The sequence below is a fragment of the Chlorocebus sabaeus genome, chromosome 7 (genome assembly GCF_047675955.1).
Source record: "Chlorocebus sabaeus isolate Y175 chromosome 7, mChlSab1.0.hap1, whole genome shotgun sequence".
In the NCBI taxonomy this organism is placed as follows: domain Eukaryota; kingdom Metazoa; phylum Chordata; class Mammalia; order Primates; family Cercopithecidae; genus Chlorocebus; species Chlorocebus sabaeus.
Window position 1 is genome coordinate 126814083 of NC_132910.1, and position 24250 is coordinate 126838332.

The following is a 24250-nucleotide window of genomic DNA, read 5'->3' on the forward strand; positions in this document are numbered from 1 at the left end:
CGGGACTCCCTCCACCTGACCAAAGGAGTTATTTAGGGATAAATTACATGAAGAAACAGCCAGGAAATAGAGAAAAACAAGCAGGCAAGAGTGAAATATTATTTAAAGACTCTTATTTTATATTATAATTCATGATACGGTATAAATATCTGAATAGGAATTAGGAACTGATGGATAATTTTCCTTAAGTTTAGAAAATTTTCTAAACATATATTGCTATAAATGTCACCTTTCAGAATATAGAGATACAAGTACATGAACTGTGTGTCAGAGTAATGTTCTATGCCTCAAATTGTGGAATTTATAAAAATAAGTATATTCTCTTTTAGAGCTCGAAATGAGTTGCTAATATTATGTGGTTACACTGGTGCATTATTGGCTATCAGAAGACAGTACCAAAGCATTGTTCCAGCACTTTATGAGTACACAAGGTAAAAAAGATTTTTTCTTCGATCGTGACATTAGAGCAATTTCTTTCACTAAGATGGATAATCTCTAAGTGGATTATATAGAAAGTATCAAATATATTATTACAAGTATCCATCTATTTACTGCGCATGTGCTTTATAATAAAGAAGCACATAAATTAGAGATGTGTTAGGCTATAAATAATAAAAATTCTAATACTAGCTTAAACTCCTAGGGTTTATTGATCTTTCACATCAAGACACTTAACACAGGCGTTCTAGGGCTTTTACTGCCTTGCAGTGATTTCTTCAAGGACCTGATACTCCCCTTCTTTCCACTGTGATATTTTTGGATTATTTCCTCTTGCTTGAGTATCCCGTGGTTACAAGATAGATGCTAGCCCTCCATGAATTACGACTACATTCTAAGCAGGAAAGAGGTAAGAGTGGAAGATAGAGACCACAAAGGACTTTCTCCTGGCAAGACCATTTTATTCAGGGAAGAAGGTCCTCCTTAGGGTTTTATGCCCACATCTCACTAAAAGAAAATAGGAGACTGAATATTGTAGCTTTTCAATCTCTACAGCAGAAAAGGCAAAGTAAAGGGAGTTTGTAAGTAGCAGGTTACTTACTATTTTAATATTTTTTATTCAGGCATAACCTGTTAGCCTTACTCCTACATTTTCTAACAACTTGTTTAACTTCAGCCCTTGTACTTAAAACTTCTTTTACTATAAAATAAAATTCACAGTGCCTTCCATGAAAAGCTACTTCCAAGTCTAGTAGTTAGCGAAATGGCTTAGTAGGTGACCGTTTTAACAAATGCAGAGGGTCTGTGGCTAAGCAGCTTTTCTGAGTTCATATGTGGCAAAAGATTCTGAGAGAAACAGGTTTTCTCATTCCTAACTTATTTTCCCTACTGTGTAGGTGAAGCACTAGCGGTCACCTAGTGCAAATAAGGAATAATACGGAATTAATATTGTCACCCTGCTTAGGGAAAAATCTCTTTCTACATAGGTAGCATAACCAAAATTGGAAAGCAACATTTAACAATATTAAAAGATATTATGGGAGCAGTAGGATATGTCACATAGATGTAAAATAATGTTTAATGAAGTATGTTCAGCTATATATAATTATAAAAGTAAAGAGAAAAATTCTTAATCAAGCAAAAAGAAAAAGAATGGTTTTTATCTGCGGGAGCAGGAGAGACTTGAGACAATGTGATTAAGTTTAGGGACTGTGTTAGCTTAGAAAGAGAAATAATTTCCTAATATTAAAGAATTTATCGTCTCTGACAATTTCATCTTTGTTATCTTGCTGCTTATCATTATTTTCCTGACCCACTAAATATGTGAGCCCCCAAAGTTCATTCTCTCCTCCTCTGCTTCCCTTTTTCCTCTTTTCCATCCCACTCTCCTCCCACAGCTCCACTCCCTTCCCTCTCCTTGCTATATGGTGTCCTTTAGAAACCTCACCACTTTTTAGCTTCACCTCTCACCTCTGAGGAGGTAACTCAGTGTCTTATACTCAGGCATAGCCTACTCTTCAAACTCCTATGTGTATATTCAGCAGCTTGCTAAACTCCAGCCTAAAAGTCAGTGTGCTCAGAATTCAAATCATCTTTCTTCTCAAATCTCCTTCTCCTATGTTCTCTTTGTGTCATTCAAGATTAAATCATCAGGGTCATGGTTAAGTGTTTTCTCTCACGGTGGCTACTATTTAACATCACTTGACTTGTCCAACCATTCTCCATACATTATGCAGTTCATTTATTCATCCGCTCACTCAGTTACTCATCCACCCAACATTTACTGAATAACTTTGACTTGCCAGGGACTCTGCTAAATATATTAAATATACAGGTGAGCATATATACACATGTACTAAAAAATATTCTATATGTATATTATATATAAGGTATAATGTCTGTATACAGAAACGTAAATCTAAAATCACATTTAAAGTTTGTTTGCTTTTTCTGATATCTTAGTTTTTGGTATCAGATGTTAATTTCCTTTTCACACATTCAGTCAGCTATTAAAACGTCGGGAGGTGTCAGTACCTTTAAAAATTGAATATCTTTCTGAGGAACTGGACGCATGGAGAGCTTGCACACAGTCCACCAGCAGGTGAGTAAATATGATATAAAAATTGGAAGGCAGAAGGTATTTGACGTTATAGACAAACTTGTTGGAAGTATGTGTTGTCTCATTAATTTTAGCAGAATTTAGCAGAATCTCGATTTGTTTGGCATATATGCAGTAATAATTTACAGTGCCATACTTTTCTGCCATTTAGTCCTTTGTTTTACTATCAATTAAGTCTAAAGGTGATTTGCCTCCGTCAATAAAGGGGAACTAAATAACCATCAGGGATAATTTCTAATCTAAACATCAAAAATTCTGTGATTCAACAAAATGAAATGTTGACATCTGTTGAAAATATAGATCATTAGAAGACTCTCCGTATACACCCCCTTCTGATTCACAAAGAATGGTTTATGCAACTTTATTAAAGAGACTAAAAGAAGAGTCACTGAAAGGAATTATTGGACCAGATTATGTGACTGGATCAAATCTTCCAAGTCATTCTGATATTCACATTTCTTGTCTTACGGGATTAAAAATCCAGGTAAAGCCTAATGTCAGATATAACATGTGCATTTCACCATTTTTATGTGTTTACTTTTTGAAATGATATCTTAAAATAAGCCTAATTTGGGTAAAAGTAGGTAATTTAGGACTGGGGCCCAATAAGAAAAATTGCCTCTAGTGCTTCCATAGTTAGTGTAAGTGGCCTCTTTCGGCTTAAAATAAATTCAGATACAGTAATTGTGCTGACTTCTTACTACAGAAGCAATTCATGTAATATGTATACTTAGTAACAGATGATATGTATACTTTGTAACAACTATGTTTGAAAATATATACAGGTCATATCCTGACGGGAATTAAATAAGGAAGACAAAGCAACAGTCAACAACAGATGATTATGTCGCAGTAGATTACATTCACTTTCTAGTCACCATCTATGATGTATAAAAGCAAAGCAATTAAAAACTGAGAGATGTATATTATATCATTAATACATTGTGCATGTTCTTACATCGAGTTACGGACCTTTTCAGCAATTAAAAATTACTGGGATCAATCGTGAGGGATGTCTAATTGCCAAGGATTGGTCCCTAATGTACAGTCAAACTAATGATGATGAATGATACCAGAGCCTCCCAATATGACCCAGGGGTGCCATTATCTCTAAGAAATAGAGAAATCTTTATTGTCTTAGAGCCAGGACTAGTTGTAGGTGTCCCCATGAAGTAAACAAAGCCAAATCCCCTGAAATACAAATGGAGACTACAGATTAGACTAAAAGATCCCCACCTCCCAATAATATACACAACTTATTGAGCAGATTCTTATGTATTTCTAATCATGTGAAAAGTCACATTTCATGCTAGGCCAATGAAGAAGGCAGGTTTTGCCATAGCGACCCAAGATAAATGAAGCAGCTGGATACTGATCTAAATCCTAACTGTAGCTTAGCTTGCCACTGCAAGCTAGTTTAGTCTCAAAACATAACCAGTATCTTCCAAAACACAGGACACATAGTTGTATGCACCTTTATTATCCATTTATGTTCAGAAATAAAGAACCAAATCAGGAAATTAAATAACTTTTAGTAAAGAGCAAGAAACATTATGAAATCTTTGCAGTATGTCATCAGTGCCATTCTCTGCGCTTTGTGTACCATTTCTAGTACTTGGTACCTTCATGTTTCTTTCCTCCTTTTCTTAAGGTTTCTTTTCTCTATCTGACCTTGACCTAAAAGGTACTATCTAAGCTCTCTGTAGCCAAGCCTACATCCAGAAAAAGAGCTACTAATTCTCTCATGTACGCTGAGGCCCACATGACTGGTATAGATGGAGTACTGTCCTGCCAGGATATTTCTATTTCATCAGAAAGTTGATGTGTTTGGGTTATAATTGTGAAATTTCTAGTGCCTACTAATAGGAAGCTGTCTACTTTACATACTCCTATGATGAGCTTTCCATTATCTAGAAATAATTTGCTACAAGTTGTATTATTTGAAATCAGACCCAAAACTCAACAACTTTAGAACCTAATTAAGAAAACATAATATGTAGTGCATCTTGTGTTTTTGAAATTATGCTTTTCCTTATCAGAGCTAGGTAATATAGATTGAAAACGCTTCGCATTCCATTCTTCATAACTACCTTGGCATATATCATAACTGATGCAACTAAATTATAAATAAGCAAGAAAATCACATGACTAAACATATTTTAAACTATGTATACAATATGGAACAATATTCTTCATCTTCTGGAGAGCACATTTAAAGTTTCTGGCTTAAATAATTTCCCCCGATGTACTGACATAGGCTACATGAGGAAAATAGTGAAATATATTTAAGTCTATTATTAGGCATATATGCTTTTATGGAATAAGTAAACTTTGCGGCAGTTACCAGATTAACAAAACGTATTTGTCATTGGCAGCACTACTGTATTTAAAGAATTTAAATTGAAAACAATTCTATTTTGACAGATATTAGGGCATAATGATGTAATGTTAGGACATTTGAAAATGTGTCTATATTTGGGTCCAACTCAAAAAAAGTAATTTTCTCATATTCTTAAATTTTTATTAGCGTTGCCTAAATATCATGTTTTTTATTGCAGTGATTCTCTTTCTGAAAGTTTAAAAATACTTCGTAAATTTATAATCTCATCTTCACTTTCCTCAACTCTCACTGCACAGGGCCCTGTGTTTTTCCTTGAAGACGGGAAATCTGCTATCTCCTTGAATGACGCTTTGATGTGGGCAAAGGTGAATCCATTCTCACCTTTAGGGACTGGAATACGACTCAATCCATTCTGATAGAAGATTTTTTTCCATGCTGGATTTTTTTTTTTTTTCTTTAAAGAAAACTTTGTGGGTTCCTATTACCTTAATCCCTGTTGTTCAAGTGCCAGAGGTTGGGAGAAGGATTGCAGTTTGGGAGAGGTGGGAAATAACAGTGAATTTATTCATTAACTTCAAAAAATAAAATATGTATATAATTTAAAAGAAAAACAGGTGCCTCTTTTATAAACAGTAACAGCTACTTTTGAGAAGGAGGAAATATTTAAATTATAAAGGACTGAATAATCTAAAAAGCATATAAAAGTTTCACACAGCATAAAAGGTATCAAAATATCATGTTGTTGAAATATTGAAACATATTAAATTGTGCAACACCTAGAAGAGTGCTGGACATACAGTAAGTACTTAATGGATATGTGAATGAATATCTTGAAATGTCAAAATGTAAGGTGTGCACAGTGATCTTCAACTTAACAAACACTTACGTTCTCCTTTATAAAATGCATAGTAAACCACTAATGTTAGCTATTTAATAAAAGTTTTCAGTTATAAGTTTAGTAAATATTAATAAATGGATACACAGTCAAAATACTTTTAAAAAAAGAAAATGTTACCAGTTTTTTATCTGAAGTTTAACTGTCCAATTGTAAAGGTGTAAGTTATATAGGCGTGAAAAAAATTGGGGAGTAAAAATCACAAAATGCAGTCGAATATATATGAAAAGCATTAGGTGATAAGGTGACTATTTTAAGAGATTCAGCATGCATGGATATTAGTTTTGATTAATGTGTATAATAATTTACACATTATACTCTAGTCAATTTATGTTAACTTTATTTAAAACACAATTTATTTGTCTGGGCACGGTGGCTCACGCCTGTAATCCCAGCACTTTGGGAGGCCAAGCCAGGTGGATCACCTGAGGTCAGGAGTTCATGACCAGCCTGGCCAGCGTGGTAAAACCCTGTCTGTACTAAAAATACAAAAATTAGCTAGACATAGTGGCAGGCGCCTGTAATTCCAGCTACTTGGCAGGCTGAGACAGGAGAATCGCTTGAACCCGGGAGGCAGAGGTTCCAGCTATCCGAGATGGCGCCACTGCACTCCAGCCTGGGTAACAAAGAGCGAAATTCCATCTCAAAAAACAAACAAAAAACACAATGTATTTGATGAAAATTAGTTTTAAGTAAATCTTTGTAAATAGATACTGGTTGAAATTTTGGACATATTAGGTTGATTTAACTTTTAAAATGTTTTTTAATAGTGTAAAGCTATGAAAAGCCTGATATGTGACTATAAATGTTTCAGTTGGACTAGAATTCTGACTTTGAAACTTATTAAATTAATGCATACTGAAAGTACTTTGATACTCAAGTTGTTTTACAAGATTTATAATATAGATGTTCTTGTTTGACTAAAGAGTAATCTCAAATAACTAGAATACTTGGGGCTTTTATTATCTTTAAACTTGTTACATTTAAAATATTTTTAAAACCTTCTTAACAAAACTTCTTAAAACTGGAAAAAATATATATTATGTGTCTATGTATCATATTTATCACATTGACCACTTTTGATTCCTCAAAAAGACATTACAGGTTTAAATTCCATTTAATAAAAAAACAAATTACCTGTAACCCCAGCACTTCGGGAGGCCGAGGTGGACGAATCATGAGGTCGGTACATGGAGACCATCCTGACCAACATGGTAAAACCCTGTCTCTACTAAAAATACAAAAATTAGCTGGGTGTGGTGACGCGTGCCTATAGTCACAGCTACTCGGGAAGCTGAGGCAGAAGAATCCCTTGAACCCAGGAAGTGGAGGTTGCAGTGAGCCGAGATCGCACCACCACACTCCAGCCTGGGCAACAGAGCAAGACCACCATCTCCAAAGGAAAAAAAAAAAAAAATATATATATATATATATATATATATATATATATATATAGTTTAATATTATGGAAGAGAATATACACAACTCAGAGATGCAATGGATAGATAATAAAAAGAGTACCTGAGAAGTATTTTTTTAAACTCTTAGTGATATCTGTAACTCAAATGTTTCTTAGGTGAGGAGGATTATTAACTGGCACATATGTACTAAAAACCCCTCACTTAAAAATGGCAGTCTCAATCCTGTCATTCTTTTTATTTTAAAATAAATAAGCCTATCTTTTTTGTGCTTACATACTTGAAAGGATGTCATTAAGTATATAAACAATCATTACTTCTGTATTTTTAATGAATGCAGGGAAATAATATTTTTATGTATAAAAGATGAGAACATTTTGCAAGTCTTTAAACACATAAATACAACAGAAGAGCAACCCGATTTCTGTCTGAAATCTAAATGGGATTCATTTGACCATCATTCCATTATCTTTGATTCCTACAATGTCTGTATCTTATGACCTATAACTGTGAATTTTTCATAGAATTATAAATGTAATTTGACTGAGTCAGTCTGTATATATTGTGCCTTAATATGAAAAACAAATTTTTAATTCATAAAAATATTTTTATTAGATTTCATATGCACGAAACCCAAGCAAATTTTATGAATTTATTTTACTATCTGGAAATGTTCGTACTACCAATAATGTGGACAAATTACTCTGCAGGTTTCAATATGCCTCTCTAAAGGAAGAGTCTCATTAGACAGTAATTTTTAAAGCATTGGAAAAAACATTTTGCCTGTAAAAGTTAGCAGTTATCAGGTGGTTCACAAAATCACAACATCAAAATAGTTACATCTTGTGAAAATATATTATTTTTATGTCAATCAAGACAAATGAAATATATATGTGTATATATATGTATATATGAAATATATATGTGTGTGTGTGTGTATATATATATATTTCTATGAAATTGTCCAGATGTGTTCAGGAACATGATTGCATTAGAGCAATGACTGTATTTTGTTGTCCTTATAACATTTATACTCTTTCGATTTTAAGCCAAAAGGTATTCTGAATATAATAAAAGCCTCAAAAATTATTTGTAAAATTCAGTGGTTCATATTTAGTATATCAGTAATATAGAAGACATCTTTATAGTCAACTCTTAATGTTTATTGTACCAAATCTTTGAGATATTTGTACCTAAATGAAATATGTACTTTCATGCTAAAATTATGTATCATGACTGTGCTATAATTTGGCATGTCATTATCTAGATTTACGTGTATGTATGTGTTTCAGGTCCTTCAAATTTTATTAAATATTACAGTTAAATCCTGATATGACATAGTTACCTGCTAAGATGAGTAGTTGTTTCTTTCCCCAAAACACCATTGAAAGACACGTGTTTCTCCATAAATGCTTGGATCAGAGTCATCAGAGGTGTCAAAGGGCTAAACTGTCCAACTGAGTTGTTACCCTACTCAGTAACCTAGGAAAATCACTTCATTGAATTGTTCCAGAGGCTGATTTTTCACTTTAGAAACACTGACTACAATATACCCCACAATTAGTATAAAAAATGGAGAAAGTGCTTACTCATTAATACAAATGCTATGTCATGGTAGGTTCTATTCCCATAAGTACTCTTTCAATTGAAAAGTTTCTATTCCTATAGCAGCTGCTGTAGTTCCTAGAAAATTTCATTGCTTCCTTCTGTCAAAGATTCTTTTTGAAGTAATGGTCTTTCTAAGATATGCCTGTAGTGTTGGCTTCTGTTGCACAATTTGTCCTCAAAAAGCTCTTGAGGTTACGCACTTTGACCATCCTTGCTATCTTCGTTTACATAATCACTATGTAATGAAGCCTACAGACTATTTCCTGTTTTCCACAATCTCTATAGGTTCCACAGGATTCTTGAGAACTTACCATAATTGGGCCATGAGTGATGAGCTCTTTCAGGAGATTGAGCACAGCACCAAGAGGATAAAGAAACTTACTATTTGACTCTACCCAAAACTAATCCTCTTCTGTGGATCTTTTTCATGACTGGGCTTCAAAGACTTGTTTCTCAAACCTTTTCCAAAGGAACTATATAGGTTAAAAATTATTCTCATAATTTTGTACTTTAGATTGTCCCATGAGAATGCAAGACAACAGACACATTACTTATAGCTAGTTAAGAGATGCATTTGACCTAGATCTCTTACCTCAGATAAAACTGGATATTGAACACATTCCCAGTAAGTTACCTGTATCATCAGGGCTTTCTTAGTCTTCTTAAATATTATCTATCTAAAAATGCAAAATTTAACAAGGAAGTCTCTGGAGGTAGAATTGCTAATAAAACAGTCTGAACTTTCAAAAATGCAGAAAAACTGGTAAGGTTAGCTGGAAATTGACATTAGTAATATTCATCTTGGAAGTCAAATGAGACTGTTAATGAGCTAGCATCAAAATATAAATAATACCAGTTGAAAATTTTTCACATATAAAATATAAAATTACCATGAATATATAAAAGATTATTAGTTTTTCAGGACATCAGTCTGCTTTTGTTTCCCTTCAGTTAAAATATGGGGCATAGCAGCAACCAGTGGGAACTTTTTAATTGAACTAAATGTATTGTTAAACACCAGAACCAAGTTCCAAGAAAAGGATGATTTTCTTTCCCCACAACTTGTTTTCAAAAGAGGGGACACCTGTCTTTTTAATGGTTTAAGTTTAGGCTGTTCTTAGAGATGATCAAGGTGTTCTATGGGCCAAAGTATAATAATCATTCAGAATAAAATTTAATTAATGAATGTGATATGTAACTATATAATAGGCAAAGCAGTAACGTTTAATTTCTAATAAGGAAAACATATTAAGAAGTAGATTCACTATTCCTACAAAATTATTAGAAAGAACTCTTATTCATCATGGTGAATTATGTTCATACCTTTAAAATTATTTTTGCTCATTCTGTATTAATTTATTTAATTTTGTATTTTCAACAGTACCTGGCATAGGAGTTTAATAAACAAATTGAATGGAAAAGAAATGTTCTTTAACACAATTATGGAAAAGACACCACTCTATTTATTATTGAAATACATTCAATACTGGGTGATTCTGTTTCTTTATTATGGCGAGAGATGATGGCATCATTTCTTCAAAGCCATTTGACAGGTGCTTTTCAAGGTTTCTTTTCCATGTTTCTGATAGGTTTCATAACAGAGTAACGAGATTGTTGTCCAGCTTGCTTCACATGTATTTCTCTATGTGAATTGCCACCATTACCTATATTTGCTGGGGCATTTAAATAAACAAAATTAAAATCAATTCATGGTTACTAAATATTTATACAAGCATCAACATATCTAATATATCAAATATATGCAAAATGATTGGCAACAGGTCGAGCACAGTTAATCTAAATGCCTGGTAAACAAGAATATTTACATCATGGATTATAGTACTCATGGATAAAAAAAAGTCTGAATGTCAGCCACTTCCAAAAGTCATCAGCCTAAAAATCTCCAGGGTTTATTTTGGTGCATCTGATACTGAATATGACCCAACTATTCTTAGATATTGCTTCAGAAAGCAGCTGAGGCAACAGTAGCACAATTTTATACTGAGATTTGACAAACGTGCATGATTCATAATACAGTTTTTGGAGCTCTGATTACACTGAGGCATTCCAGCTAGCCACCCAGACTCTCTAGGTCACTCAGTTCTAATGGGAGGGGCCAGTGGCAACTAAGACATCTATATTCCATTGGCCCATAATTTTGCTAGATACTAAATTTAGGTAAACAAGTAGAGGAACTTGAGTGTTATAAAAAGAAAAAAGCAAAGGTAATAACCTATATTATGATTAATTTTGGCCACCCTGTTTGATAATTAGAAGATTTTCAGATGAACAGCCTGTGATTTCAGTGTCATTATATGAAATCCTAGATGGTAACATAGAGTTAAGTTCCTACAGTCTAGTGTTTTTGCATCTCCTCCTTCCATTAACTATCGAACTATGGTAACTGACCTGAACTATTTACCCTCTTTTCAGAAACTGAAATGAAATCCTTTGAACAAATTTAGAAAAAAAGATTTAACACGTAATAGTTCTCATCCATATAATTACCAAAGCTGAATCCACATCATTGATTAATTTACTGTGTGCCTAGATTAAGAGAATCCAAGTATATATCTGGATTGAGACAAGTAAAAAAAATAAATGTATGTTCACCTTCCCATCCTGATCTACCTTGTCCAGTGAAGGCTTCCATAAAACCATCTCTTTTTCCAAAGAGAGCAAGACTATTGAGGTGAAAGCGAATCATAAAACAGCATCCAGAGAATCGTAAAAAAGAGCAGTAGAGAATAAAATGGGAAGAGTTATTTATGGCAGCTTATACATTATTAAAATTGTAAAAGCAAAAATGCATTTTACTTGGAATCCTGATCTGAAGTAATGATAGCATGTAGTTTTTCTAAAAACTCATATGTGAACCTTGAAGATTTTCAAAAAAGATAACAAAAATGAGAAATACTCTTTAGCAATTCAAATATCAGCAGGCATCAATTTCTGTCTCTAGTCTATTTGCATCTCTTTCTTACACAGGAAGGAAGCCGTGCTGTGACTCATCACTACTACTTTCTACCTTTCACTGCAGGTCCCAAAAGCAGGTGGCCCTGCTCTTTCCCTGCCCCAGTGAAATTCAGTCAATCATAAGGGGAATGAGGCAAGCAAGTTAAACACAAAAACAAAACTTACCTGCAGTTTCCTTTCCATACCTCCTGATCCCCTCCTCCCATGCTCACCCTACCACTGTGGCTTCACCTCCCTCCCTGCTGGAACTTTCACCACAAATGTCACCAGGTTAAGGTTAAGGCAGGCTGAAGGACAGGATATATTCCTAGAATCTAAAGGTGAAACTATGGATGCATTTTATTCATTGAAATATTTGTTTTGTTTTGTTTTTTTGAGACGGAGTCTCGCTCTGTCACCCAGGCTGGAGGGCAGTGGCGCGATCTCGGCTCACTGCAAGCTCCGCCTCCCGGGTTCACGACATTCTCCTGCCTCAGCCTCCCAAATAGCTGGGACTACAGGTGCCCGCCACCACGCCCAGCTATATTTTATTTATTTATTTTATTTTTAGTAGAGACGGGGTTTCACCGTGTTAGCCAAGATTTTCTCGATCTTCTGACCTCGTGATCCGCCCACCTTGGCCTCCCAAAGTGCTGGGATTACAGGCGTGAGCCACCGCGCCTGGCCCATTGAAACATTGTTATCCACTTCCGTTGGATTCTATTATGCTTACTATGCCTCAGGTGGATGAAGAGTTAAAGGGATTTTGATGGGCTGGCCTGATGTTGGGACATTAAAAAGTGTGCTATGAGGAACACTAGTTATACAAGACCATTAAACAAAGCAAAACCAAATAGTGATGTGTGATCAAATAGAGTTTGGAAAACACTTCATTCTGCCTCTCTTCTCTTTAGTATTTACAATGCATATTAGCATATTAAAGGTTCTGAAAAATCATAATTTTTTTTTTGTTTTTTTATTTTTGTTTTTGTTTAAAAAAAAAAAAGGAAGATTGGCAGGGCTCTCAAAGACTGTATGTAAACAAAGAACTTTTATCCCCGGTGAAATGCCTCAACAGGTCAGGAAACATAATCTGTAGCAGAGGTCCACACACATTTTCTGTAAAGGGCGGGAGAGTAAATATTTTAGGCTTCGTGGTAGGCTTGCCAGATAAAATATAGGACACCTAGTTAAATTTGAATTTCAGATAAATAGTGAATAATTTGCAGTAAAAATATGTCCTAAATATGTCCTCAAAGGTATTTGTTGCATTGTCCTGTGTTTTTATTTGCTAAATCTGGCAACTCAACTTTCTAGGCTAGACAGTCACTTTGGCAACTACTCAAACCAACTGTTGTAGTGTCAAAGCAGCCATAAGCAAGGCATAAATTGAGCAGGAGTGGCTCTGTTCCCTGTTATTTATGAGCACAGGAACTTGAATTTCATAGCATTTTTATGTGTCAGGAATTACTATTATTCTTTTGATTTTTTTTTTTTTTTTTTTTTTAACCATTAAATCCAAGCAGTTTAGGAGGCTGAGGAGGGCGGATTGCCTGAGCTCAGAAGTTCGAGACCAGCCTGGGCAACACGGTGAAACCCCATCTCTACTAAAATACAAAAAATTAGCCAGGCGTGGCAGCGTGCATTGTAGTCCCAGATACTCAGGAGGCTGAGTCAGGAGAAACGTTTGAACCCAGGAGGTGAAAGTTGCAATGGGCCGAGATCGTACCACTGCACTCCAGCCTGGGTGACAGAGTGAGACTCCATCTCCAAAAAAAAAGTAAAAACTATTTTTAACTTGTGAACTATACAAAAATAGACAACAGGCTGAATTTGGACCGTGGGCTAGAGTTTGCTGTCGTATAAATGCTTTCTGAATTAACAGGGTTTAATCAAGTGACTTCTCGTAATACAACTGATTGAGAATTCTTAGTATGCAAGTATCTATATCTGTCTCAGGACTCATGGACTCATCTTCTGACTACTAAAGAACTGAGCTTTCAAGTCTATGAGCCTGACGTTTTTTGGACTCACCTATTTAAGCATAAATCAGAACTCAAGTGGATCTGATTGTAGCAGGCTGGGGAGGGGGCAGCGACTTAGCGGACCACATGTTCCCTTCACTTACCATAAAGAACGGCATACCAATGTAATTGACAGTGTAGGACTGAAAGTTGACCTACACCAACATTTCAACTATTTAACCATTTTTTAAAACTTTAATTGAAGGAAGTCAAGCAAAAAAAAAAAAAATCAATTTTAAGAAGAAAAGAGTTAAAACTTACGTAAAACAGGGGCAACTCTTCCTCTTGTAACTTTGGAATTATATCTGTGCCCACAGGCTTGAGCAGGAAGGTGATTGAGAGTAACTTCTCCCACTGTTGGTTTCACGTCAAACCATTCTATAAAATATGAACACAGAAGTTATTTCTTAAAAAGTCATAATGGCCATTGTCAAAGTAAGATGCCATAATTCAAAAATTCAGTGAATTATTTAAATTTCTGTTTATCATATTCCTGAGTAGTGTGAATACATAGATTAATAATCCCTCCCTGCATTGCTCACAATATATTTAACACACAAAATAATTACTTTAAAGGGAATATGTTTATGTTCCTGTTAGTCTTTGGTAAGTTTCTATTCAATTATAAAGTATATACAAAAAGGTAAAGAAACAATAAGTGTAATTCACTCCCATGAATTTGTGGAGTGAATACACCGAGGGTACCATCATCCAGATCACGAAATGATATATTACCAGTACCCCAAAGCCCCCTCGTGTCTTTCCAAGACAGTATTCTAAAAGGAAAGTGCTATCCTGACTTCTATCATCGTAGGTTAATTTTATATTTGATAAAATCATATAGTATCTTTCATTTTGCAAACATTTTGTATGATAAAAATTGTGAATTAAAATTATTTCCATGTTTCCCATATTTCTTTTAAACTAATCCTGTAAGCTGAAATACTTGGGCAATTTCTTTGTGCTTCTAAAGATCACTTCCTCCTCTGCCTCCGCAGCTCCTCCTTCACTGAGGCTTGAAGAAGTTGCTAAGTTAATTCCTACTCACCAGTCATACTCTATCAACACTAAACACAACTCTAGTCAGTAACATTGCCAGAACTATAATTATCAGAATTAATTACTTTGGCCACAAATGAGAAACGTTTAAAATCAGCAGTCTCAGGAATCAAGACTGGAGAAAGAGTACTGTTCAAGATTTGGAAAGGTTGAGATGATCTGTAGCTAAAGAACAAATGTGTTCAAAAGACAACAGAGACACAGGATAGTTTTTTACAAAGATAGACTTTTAAACAAAAGTCAGTGATGTCTGATTTGTGGTGTTAAAATATAACTGGACAGAACTAAAATGCCAGACAACAAAAGAACTGAAAGGAGGTAAAGGGGTGGCAGGGAGGGATCGGTGTCATAGTGTTCTAAGGTCCTTGCAGTTTCAGGAAGAGAGTGAAGATACTAATTTTAGACTAAGATAAGTATGCATGCTAAAATGTATAGATTAGCACTAAAAAGAGTAGAGATTTAAAATGTTCAAAATTAGTGGGAAAAAAATCTTTGGAAAAAAATTTGGTCCAAAAAAGAAAAGGTAAGATGAAAACAAGAAACAGAAAAAGAGAAAAAAAAAAAAGAACTCAAAATAGTATGTTAGATATGAATACGTATAACAATGGGCAGTGTTAATAAATTCATAACAATAAAATTTACTGTGGATGAAATAGAAACAACACTTCATAGAAGAACAAATTATAAGACTTTACAAAGTATCAACACTAATTCTAAAGCAATAATAATTAAGACAAGATGCTAAAGTGACACACATGTAAACAAAGTTGAATAGAAGGCTCAGAAACAGACCCGTACATACACACCAACTGAAACAGGAGAGGGCATTACAAATAAGTGAGGAAAGGATAGACTACTCAAAACGTGGGGCTGAGACAATCGCTTCTTCATGTGGATTGCAGATGAAGTAACAGCTTACAAGTTTTCACCTTAATCAATTTAAACTTTAAAAGGTTTAAACCTTAAAAGGTTTCACTTTAATCAATTTAAACATATGAGGATATATTTATAATCTCATTATGGGAACAGTGTTAACTACGGAGTTTGCATTCAATTTTCATTCCTGCCATAACAAATTACCACAAATATCATAACTTAAAACAGCCCTTTTTATCTCACGGTACAGAAGTCTGGGTCCTCTCTTTAGAGTCTCAGAGGCTGAAAGCAAGGTATTGGCAGGGCTGCATTCCTTTCTGGAAGTTCTAGGGATGAATCTTCTCCTAGGCTCACTCAGCTCGTTGGCAGAATGCAGTTTCTTATGTTTGCAGGACTGAGGCCCCTGTTTTTTGCCTGGCTCTCAGCCCAAGGTAATTCTTTCCTCCTGGAAGCTGCACCACATACCCTCTCATGCTTTCCATGTTGTCTCTTGCAGCAATAGCAGATTGAGACCCTATCACACTCCAGATCTCCTACTTCTCCTTCTGCTACATGTGTCTGATTCCAGTTGAAGAAAGATCTCTGCTTCTAAGGGTTTATGTGATTAGATCAGGTCCGCCTGAATAAGCCAGCATACACACCCTATCTTGGGGTCCATAACTTTAATTACATCTGCAAAGTCTCTTTTGTCATGTAATGTATCATATTCACAGGTTTCAGGGATTAGGACATGGATAACAGGGCGGCTTATTCTGCCTACTACAGGGTATCATAAAATCAACTAAACTTTTGACTTAGGATTGTCTTGGAGATGCGGGCTCTTTTTTGGTTCCATATGAACTTTAAAGCAGTTTTTTCCAATTCTGTGAAGAAGCTCATTGGTAGCTTGATGGGGATGGCATTGAATCTATAAATTACCTTGGGCAGTATGGCCATTTTCACGATATTGATTCTTCCTATCCATGAGCATGGTATGTTCTTCCATTTGTTTGTGTCCTCTTTTATTTCACTGAGCAGTGGTTTGTAGTTCTCCTTGAAGAAGTCCTTTACATCCCTTGTAAGTTGGATTCCTAGGTATTTTATTCTCTTTGAAGCAATTGTGAATGGAAGTTCATTCCTGATTTGGCTCTCTGTTTGTCTGTTACTGGTGTATAAGAATGCTTGTGATTTTTGCACATTAATTTTGTATCCTGAGACTTTGCTGAAGCTGCTTATCAGCTTAAGGAGATTTTGGGCTGAGACAATGGGGTTTTCTAAATATACAATCATGTCATCTGCAAACAGGGACAATTTGACTTCTTCTTTTCCTAACTGAATCCCCTTGATTTCTTTCTCTTGCCTGATTGCCCTAGCCAGAACTTCCAACACTATGTTGAATAGGAGTGGTGAGAGAGGGCATCCCTGTCTTGTGCCAGTTTTCAAAGGGAATTTTTCCAGTTTTTGCCCATTCAGTATGATATTGGCTGTGGGTTTGTCATAAATAGCTCTTATTACTTTGAGGTACGTTCCATCAATACCAAATTTATTGAGCATTTTTAGCATGAAGGGCTGTTGAATTTTGTCAAAAGCCTTTTCTGCATCTATTGAGATAATGATGTTGTTCTTGTCTTTGGTTCTGTTTATATGCTGGATTATGTTTATTGATTTGCGAATGTTGAACCAGCCTTGCATCCCAGGGATGAAGCCCACTTGATCATGGTGGATAAGCTTTTTGATGTGTTGCTGAATCCGGTTTGCCAGTATTTTATTGAGGATTTTTGCATCGATGTTCATCAGGGATATTGGTCTAAAATTCTCTTTTTTTGTTGTGTCTCTGCCAGGCTTTGGTATCAGGATGATGTTGGCCTCATAAAATGAGTTAGGGAGGATTCCCTCTTTTTCTATTGATTGGAATAAAGCTAGAACAAAGCTGGAGGCATCACGCTACCTGACTTCAAACTATACTACAAGGCTACAGTAACCAAAACAGCATGGTACTGGTACCAAAACAGAGATATAGACCAATGGAACAGAACAGAGTCCTCAGAAATAATACCACACATCTACAGCCATCTGATCTTTGACAAACCTGAGAGAAACAAGAAATGGGGAAAGGATTCCCTATTTAATAAATGGTGCTGGGAAAATTGGCTAGCCAGAAGTAGAAAGCTGAAACTGGATCCTTTCCTTACTCCTTATACGAAAATTAATTCAAGATGGATTAGAGACTTAAATGTTAGACCTAATACCATAAAAATCCTAGAGGAAAACCTAGGTAGTACCATTCAGGACATAGGCATGGGCAAAGACTTCATGTCTAAAACACCAAAAGCAACAGCAGCAAAAGCCAAAATTGACAAATGGGATCTCATTAAACTAAAGAGCTTCTGCACAGCAAAAGAAACTACCATCAGAGTGAACAGGCAACCTACAGAATGGGAGAAAATTTTTGCAATCTACTCATCTGACAAAGGGCTAATATCCAGAACCTACAAAGAACTCAAACAAATTTACAAGAAAAAAACAAACAGCCCCATCAAAAAGTGGGCAAAGGATATGAACAGACATTTCTCAAAAGAAGACATTCATACAGCCAACAGACACATGAAAAAATGCTCATCATCACTGGCCATCAGAGAAATGCAAATCAAAACCACAATGAGATACCATCTCACACCAGTTAGAATGGCCATCATTAAAAAGTCAGGAAACAACAGGTGCTGGAGAGGATGTGGAGAAATAGGAACACTTTTACACTGTTGGTGGGATTGTAAACTGGTTCAACCATTATGGAAAACAGTATGGTGATTCCTCAAGGATCTAGAACTAGATGTACCATATGACCCAGCCATCCCATTACTGGGTATATACCCAAAGGATTATAAATTATGCTGCTATAAAGACACATGCACATGTATGTTTATTGCAGCACTATTCACAATAGCAAAGACTTGGAATCAACCCAAACGTCCATCAGTGACAGATTGGATTAAGAAAATGTGGCACATATACACCATGGAATACTATGCAGCCATAAAAAAGGATGAGTTTGTGTCCTTTGTAGGGACATGGATGCAGCTGGAAACCATCATTCTTAGCAAACTATCACAAGAACAGAAAACCAAACACCGCATGTTCTCACTCATAGGCGGGAACTGAACAATGAGATCACTTGGACTCGGGAAGGGGAACATCACACACCGGGGCCTATCATGGGGAGAGGGGAGGGGGAAGGGATTGCATTGGGAGTTATACCAGATGTAAATGACGAGTTGATGGGTGCAGCACACCAACATGGCACAAGTATACATATGTAGCAAACCTGCACGTTGTGCACATGTACCCTACAACTTAAAGTTTAATAATAATAAATAAATTTTAAAAATAAATAAATAAATAAATAAAATAAAATAAATCAACTAAACTTAAAAATATATATGAATGAAATAAAAAATAACGTAAATATTATGTATAGGTAAATGAAATAAAGAATAATATATAAATAGTAAGTATAGTTTGGTGTTTTCTTTGTTTTTTGCTTTTGTTTTTGAGATGGGGTCCCGCTCTGTCGCCCAGCCTGGAGTGCAATGGCACATTCCCGGCTCACTGCAACCTCTGCCTCCTGGGTTCAAGCCATTATCCTGCCTCAGCCTCCCCAGTAACTGGGATTATAGGCGCCCGCCACCACACCCAGCTAATTTTTGTATTTTTATTAGAGACCGGATTTCACCATGTTGGTCTGGCTGGTTGCAAATTTTTGACCTCATGATCCGCCTGCCTTAGCCTCCTGAAGTGCTGGGATTACAGGCGTGAGCCTCTGCGCCCGGCCTAGATTTTTAAATCAAGGAAATTACAAACAAAGGCAGCAGGATGGTAGTTACCCTTGGAAGGGAATGTGGAGAATGCAGTCCAAGGACATGAAGGGGAAGGTAAAGGCATTAGTAACGTTCTATTTTTTTAACCTACGTAGGGATATACAAATGTGTTTTCATCGCTAGTCATCTTCTTTAAATTGTACATATACATTATGTACTTGCATGTGTGATAAATATCACAGCGAAGTGTTAATGTTTAAAAACATGCAAAATGTTTCAAGAAAAATTCTCCTCATTAATAACCTGAATTATTTCTTTACTCACGAATTCATGAGTAAAGTCAGAGATGAGAAAAATGAAGGAAGAGAAAACAAAATATAAGACATGGAAGAATGGACAGAGTAAGGAAGGACCAAACCCAAAATATCCATCTCACAATTTTAGTACATGTTAAAATTGGTGCTTTCCTCTCTTGCTAGAAACCAGAGAGAAAATGGTTTTCGTCAGAAAAAGTTCACAGGTGAGAGAAATCCTAATGACCTACATCTGCCTCTTTTCCTGAATGTTTGGGTGCCACAGAAATGATGTGGTCTCTATAGATGTCTGGAATCAAGTAAAATCAGATTTCAATACATGAGTGGTATCCTGAGTAACTGCTAGAAAAACAAACAAACACATATAGAGCGAAAGTTCAGTTACTCTGCCGCCTGCCAGTGACTCTGGCAATGCAGATGGCAAATGCTGTGTTTGGGTACTTAGAGAATGATTTCAGTGGTATCTCTGGAAAGTTGCCATGATAGTTCCAATCTGCTCTACCATCTACATCCGAACAAGCCTACTATGGAAAGGATAACATTGTCCACACTGTAGACAGCATCCACAGTGAATCATGGGAATCCAGGCTTTTCCCAAGGGATGAGTGTCCTGCTTAACTTTTAAACTCCTTAGTTACTTGATATGTGAACTTATTTCTTGTGAAAGTTTACATGAATCTTTCATAAACATATACAATTTTCTAAAAGAAGTGTCTGTATACTATGTTAACCTATACCTTCGTCAAAAAAAATTGATTTAGAAACCACTCCCATGCTAATACATCATTTCACTGCTAGCATTAAAGAAGTCATTTCCCTTTAAACCAGTTACAGAAGATGGCAAAATGGGCCAGTGCAGACATTTCTTTCATCTGTGCTCAAGAATAGCCTGACAGAGTTGGAAGAACTCAGCTGTTTCCAAGGAAAACTTACCTGGATTCAATTTTCTGCCTAATTTTCTTTGCAACATATGTAAAAGGATGAGGAACTCTGCTTTCAGTTCGTTGCTGAGCATGTTGGGATTGCTTAGTAATTCGGATAACCTAATGTTATCTTTAATAGACTTTGAAGCTGTAGACCTGGAAACCAGGGGTAAATGCCTCTGGTAACTATAGTCCGTGAAATTCACAGAGTCATCCTGGATACTTTTAATTCTGGAAATAAAAAATAAAATACTGTTGACAAGCAACATTGTAGTAATGAGATTTATATTATCAAAAGTTTCACGTTAAATTGTATCACTAGGAAATTACAAAGAACTTACTCTCGATGTGTTAATAAAGTGTAAACCTCTTCTATCAATATTTCAGGCACTCCAGCTTTACAATGAATTGTTCCATGGATTAGTTCTTTAGGTAATTTAAATTTTTTTCTTGCCAGGAACTTTAATAGTAGAAAGAAAATGTTTTTATCATAAGAAATTCTATAAAAATCTCCAAGTACCATGAATTCACTTTAATCATCCTTTTATTTACCTATCAAGTCATTTTTTGTGTTTAATGCGTTAGTTATTAAAAGATAATATTCAGCAGGGAAACCAATCAGTATTTATCATGCTAATGGAAATCATTATGCTCAGTTTCATGGTGACTCATAACATAAACAGTTGGAATTTAATAAACTTTGTGATACACAGGAACAAGCTGCCAACTCAGTATCACACAGTCACACACACACCTGTAGAGATCCAGGAAATTAGGAGGGCACACTTTATTTTTTATTTTTATTATTTTTTTTTTTTTTGAGACGGAGTCTCGCTCTGTGGCCCAGGCTGGAGTGCAGTGGCCGGATCTCAGCTCACTGCAAGCTCCGAGGATGGCACACTTTACAACAAACATCTTAACAGTTAAAAGTGTAAATGATTGCTAACATACCTTCTCCAACTGTGCCCAGTTATCCAACTTGACTTTTAAAGAGGTCCCATTTTCAAAGGATGATAACTCAAGTTCCCAGGGGTAATATATACTGAATATTTCTGCAATTAGGAAGCCATTTGAAAAATCTCTGATCCATGGCAATTAGGAAATGAAATAAAGTGTAGTTAATTATGCAGTTTGTATTATAATTAACACTAGCCTAATATTCCATACTAAAAGTATCTTGTTAAGTGAGTGTTGTTGGATCGTTGCTCTAAGGAGAACCTACTGTGGAATTTCGCTAAGATTATGTACATTTCAAAGGCTTTGGTGTTCTTTTGATGAACCCAACCTGTTAATTTGTATTGAATCCGCATTTCAACAAGATTCCCAGGTGATTCATACGCACTTTAAAGTTTCAGAGGCATCTTTGTAAGAAATACTGAAGACAAATTAGTAAACTAGTCCCCCGCTTATCTGCAGTTTTGCTTTCTGCAGTTTCAGTTACCTGGGGTCAACCACAGTCGGAAAATATTAAACGGAAAATTCAAGAAATAATTTGTAACTTTTAAATTGTGCTCTGTTCTGGGAGTGTGATGAAATCTCCCTGCCTGCTCTGTGTTGCCTAGAATGTGACTCCTCGCTTTGTCCAGAGTCTCCACGTTGTAGACATCAGTCACCTTTTAGTTATCAGATCAGTACAGTGTGATGTGCTCGTGTGCAAGTCACTCTAATTTTGTTTCATAATGACCCCAAAGTGCAAGAGTAGTGATGCTGGTGATTCAGATATGCCACAGAGAAACCATAAAATTCTTCCTTTAGGTGAAAAGATGAAAGTTCTTGACTTAATAGAAAGTTGTAAGAATGGTTAGAATGGTAAGAATGAATCTTATATCCCTGAAATATGAAGAAAAAGAAATTCTTGATAGTTTCACCATCACACCTCAAACTGAAAAACTTTCAGCCACAGTGCGTGATAAGTGCTTAGTTAAGATTTTTTAAAAGGCATTAAATTTGTGGATGGAAGACATACACAGAAATGTGTTCCGACAGAGGGTTCTGTAGTATCCACAGTTCCAGGCATCCACTGTCGATGTTGGAACCTATGCCTCTCTGATAAGGAGAGACTAAACCAGAGTTCTGCAAAAGATTCATTGCCTTAATTTTTATAGATTTTAGTTTTGATTCCCAGAGCAAATATTAATTGCCAGTTACATACAAAGTGCCTACAATTAAGCAGCAACTTTAAAAACTTGTTGATAACTCTCAAACTAGATGCCATCTCTGACAGAGGGTAAACTGATCCTTACCAGTGTGTGTGTGTGTGTATATATATATGTATATTTGTGTATATATATACATATATATATATATATATATATATATTTTTTTTTTTTGAGACAGAGTCTTACCCTGCCACCGAGGCTGGAGTGCAGCGGCGTAATCTCAGCTCACTGCAACCTCTGCCTCCCGGGTTCAAGAACTCTCCTGCCTGCAGTCCCCCCAGTAGCTGGGATTACAGGCACCCACCACCACGCCGGGCTAATTTTTGTATTGTTAGTAGAGATCGGGTTTCAGCATGTTGGCCAGGCTGTTATTGAACTCCTGACCTCAGGTGATCCGCCTCCCTCGACTCCCAAAGTGCTGGGATTACAGTCATGAGGAACTGTGCCTGGCCATCCTTACCAGTATTAATGCCCAATGTCACTAAAGAAAAAGCTTTGACTATTTTAGTATTTTTTGTAGTCACCAAAGCATTCTATATTGTCTACAATTTAATGATTGCTTGATTGAGCAAACAAAATGTTTCTTGATATTTTGTTAAAGCCTTGCTCCCTAATAGTATTTTCGTATGTATGCGTGGGTGAGGGGTCTTGATTTGAAACATAAGCCAGGCCAGGGTAGGCAATCTGAGGCCTGGCAGGCGGCGGAAAGCAGGCGGGGCGCCCACCGAGGAGGCCTAGGCCTGGCTTACTCAAGCACCTGTTGATGTTCCTGGGGAAGAAGGTGAGATCCAGACCCTGAAGCCAACGCAGAACGGAACGAGACAGGTGGGAGTTCTTCGGGGCATGCGGATAGACCAGACACTTCTTAGGCCTCCCTCGGATGGGAGCTGCTAGCTGTGGCGAAAGTGACGGTGACTTGGCTAGGGCTGCCGCCGTCAGTGTCAAATACCCTTTTCGCCGGCCGGCGGCAGCCATGGCGCTTTCTGGGTTGCTACGGCAACAGCAGAAGGCGGGGCGGGGCCTTAGAGCTGGCGGGGCGGCCTCGTGGGGCGCGGCGGAGTCTTACGGGTCGGGACATCAGCGCCTGCGCAAGCGCTGCAGCAGCCGCCCGCGCTGCCGCTTTACTCCGACTTTGGAGCGCGGAGCCGGGTGCTGAGGGATGCAAAGCTGTGGGCCCAGTGGTTTGGCCGCGATCTGGGGAGTGTAAACCTTAGGCAGAACTTTCAGTCTCAGATTTAATTGGCCTCACTGTTAACCTATTTAGTTTTTTTTTTTTTCTTCTGTCATTGTTCATAAGTTTTATATTTTAAATATTGTTGGTTTCTGC

The 24250-nt window shown here is 36.4% G+C and overlaps 2 protein-coding genes across 10 annotated transcripts in view; one reads left to right on the top strand and one right to left on the bottom strand.

Annotated features, from left to right (window-relative positions):
* Nucleotides 1-8555, top strand: part of WDR17 (WD repeat domain 17) — a 115488-nt gene extending 106933 nt beyond the window's left edge. For all 9 annotated transcript variants that reach the window (XM_008000300.3, XM_008000306.3, XM_008000309.3 and 6 more), the window contains 4 exons: nt 330-431; nt 2441-2539; nt 2858-3041; nt 5195-8555. In XM_008000300.3, the coding sequence (XP_007998491.3) occupies nt 330-431; nt 2441-2539; nt 2858-3041; nt 5195-5314 (505 nt within the window). In that variant the 3' untranslated portion in view covers nt 5315-8555. The remainder of the gene's footprint in view (nt 1-329; nt 432-2440; nt 2540-2857; nt 3042-5194) is intronic.
* Nucleotides 8556-10178: 1623 nt separating this feature from the next.
* Nucleotides 10179-23921, bottom strand: SPATA4 (spermatogenesis associated 4). The gene is made up of 6 exons (XM_008000316.3): nt 23681-23921; nt 21716-21845; nt 21106-21224; nt 20775-20995; nt 14060-14176; nt 10179-10492 (listed from the first exon to the last, which is right to left on the bottom strand). Exons 1-6 carry the CDS (start codon nt 23896-23898, stop codon nt 10380-10382), a joined length of 918 nt encoding a protein of 305 aa, XP_007998507.1. The 5' UTR covers nt 23899-23921; the 3' UTR covers nt 10179-10379.
* Nucleotides 23922-24250: the final 329 nt, after the last annotated feature.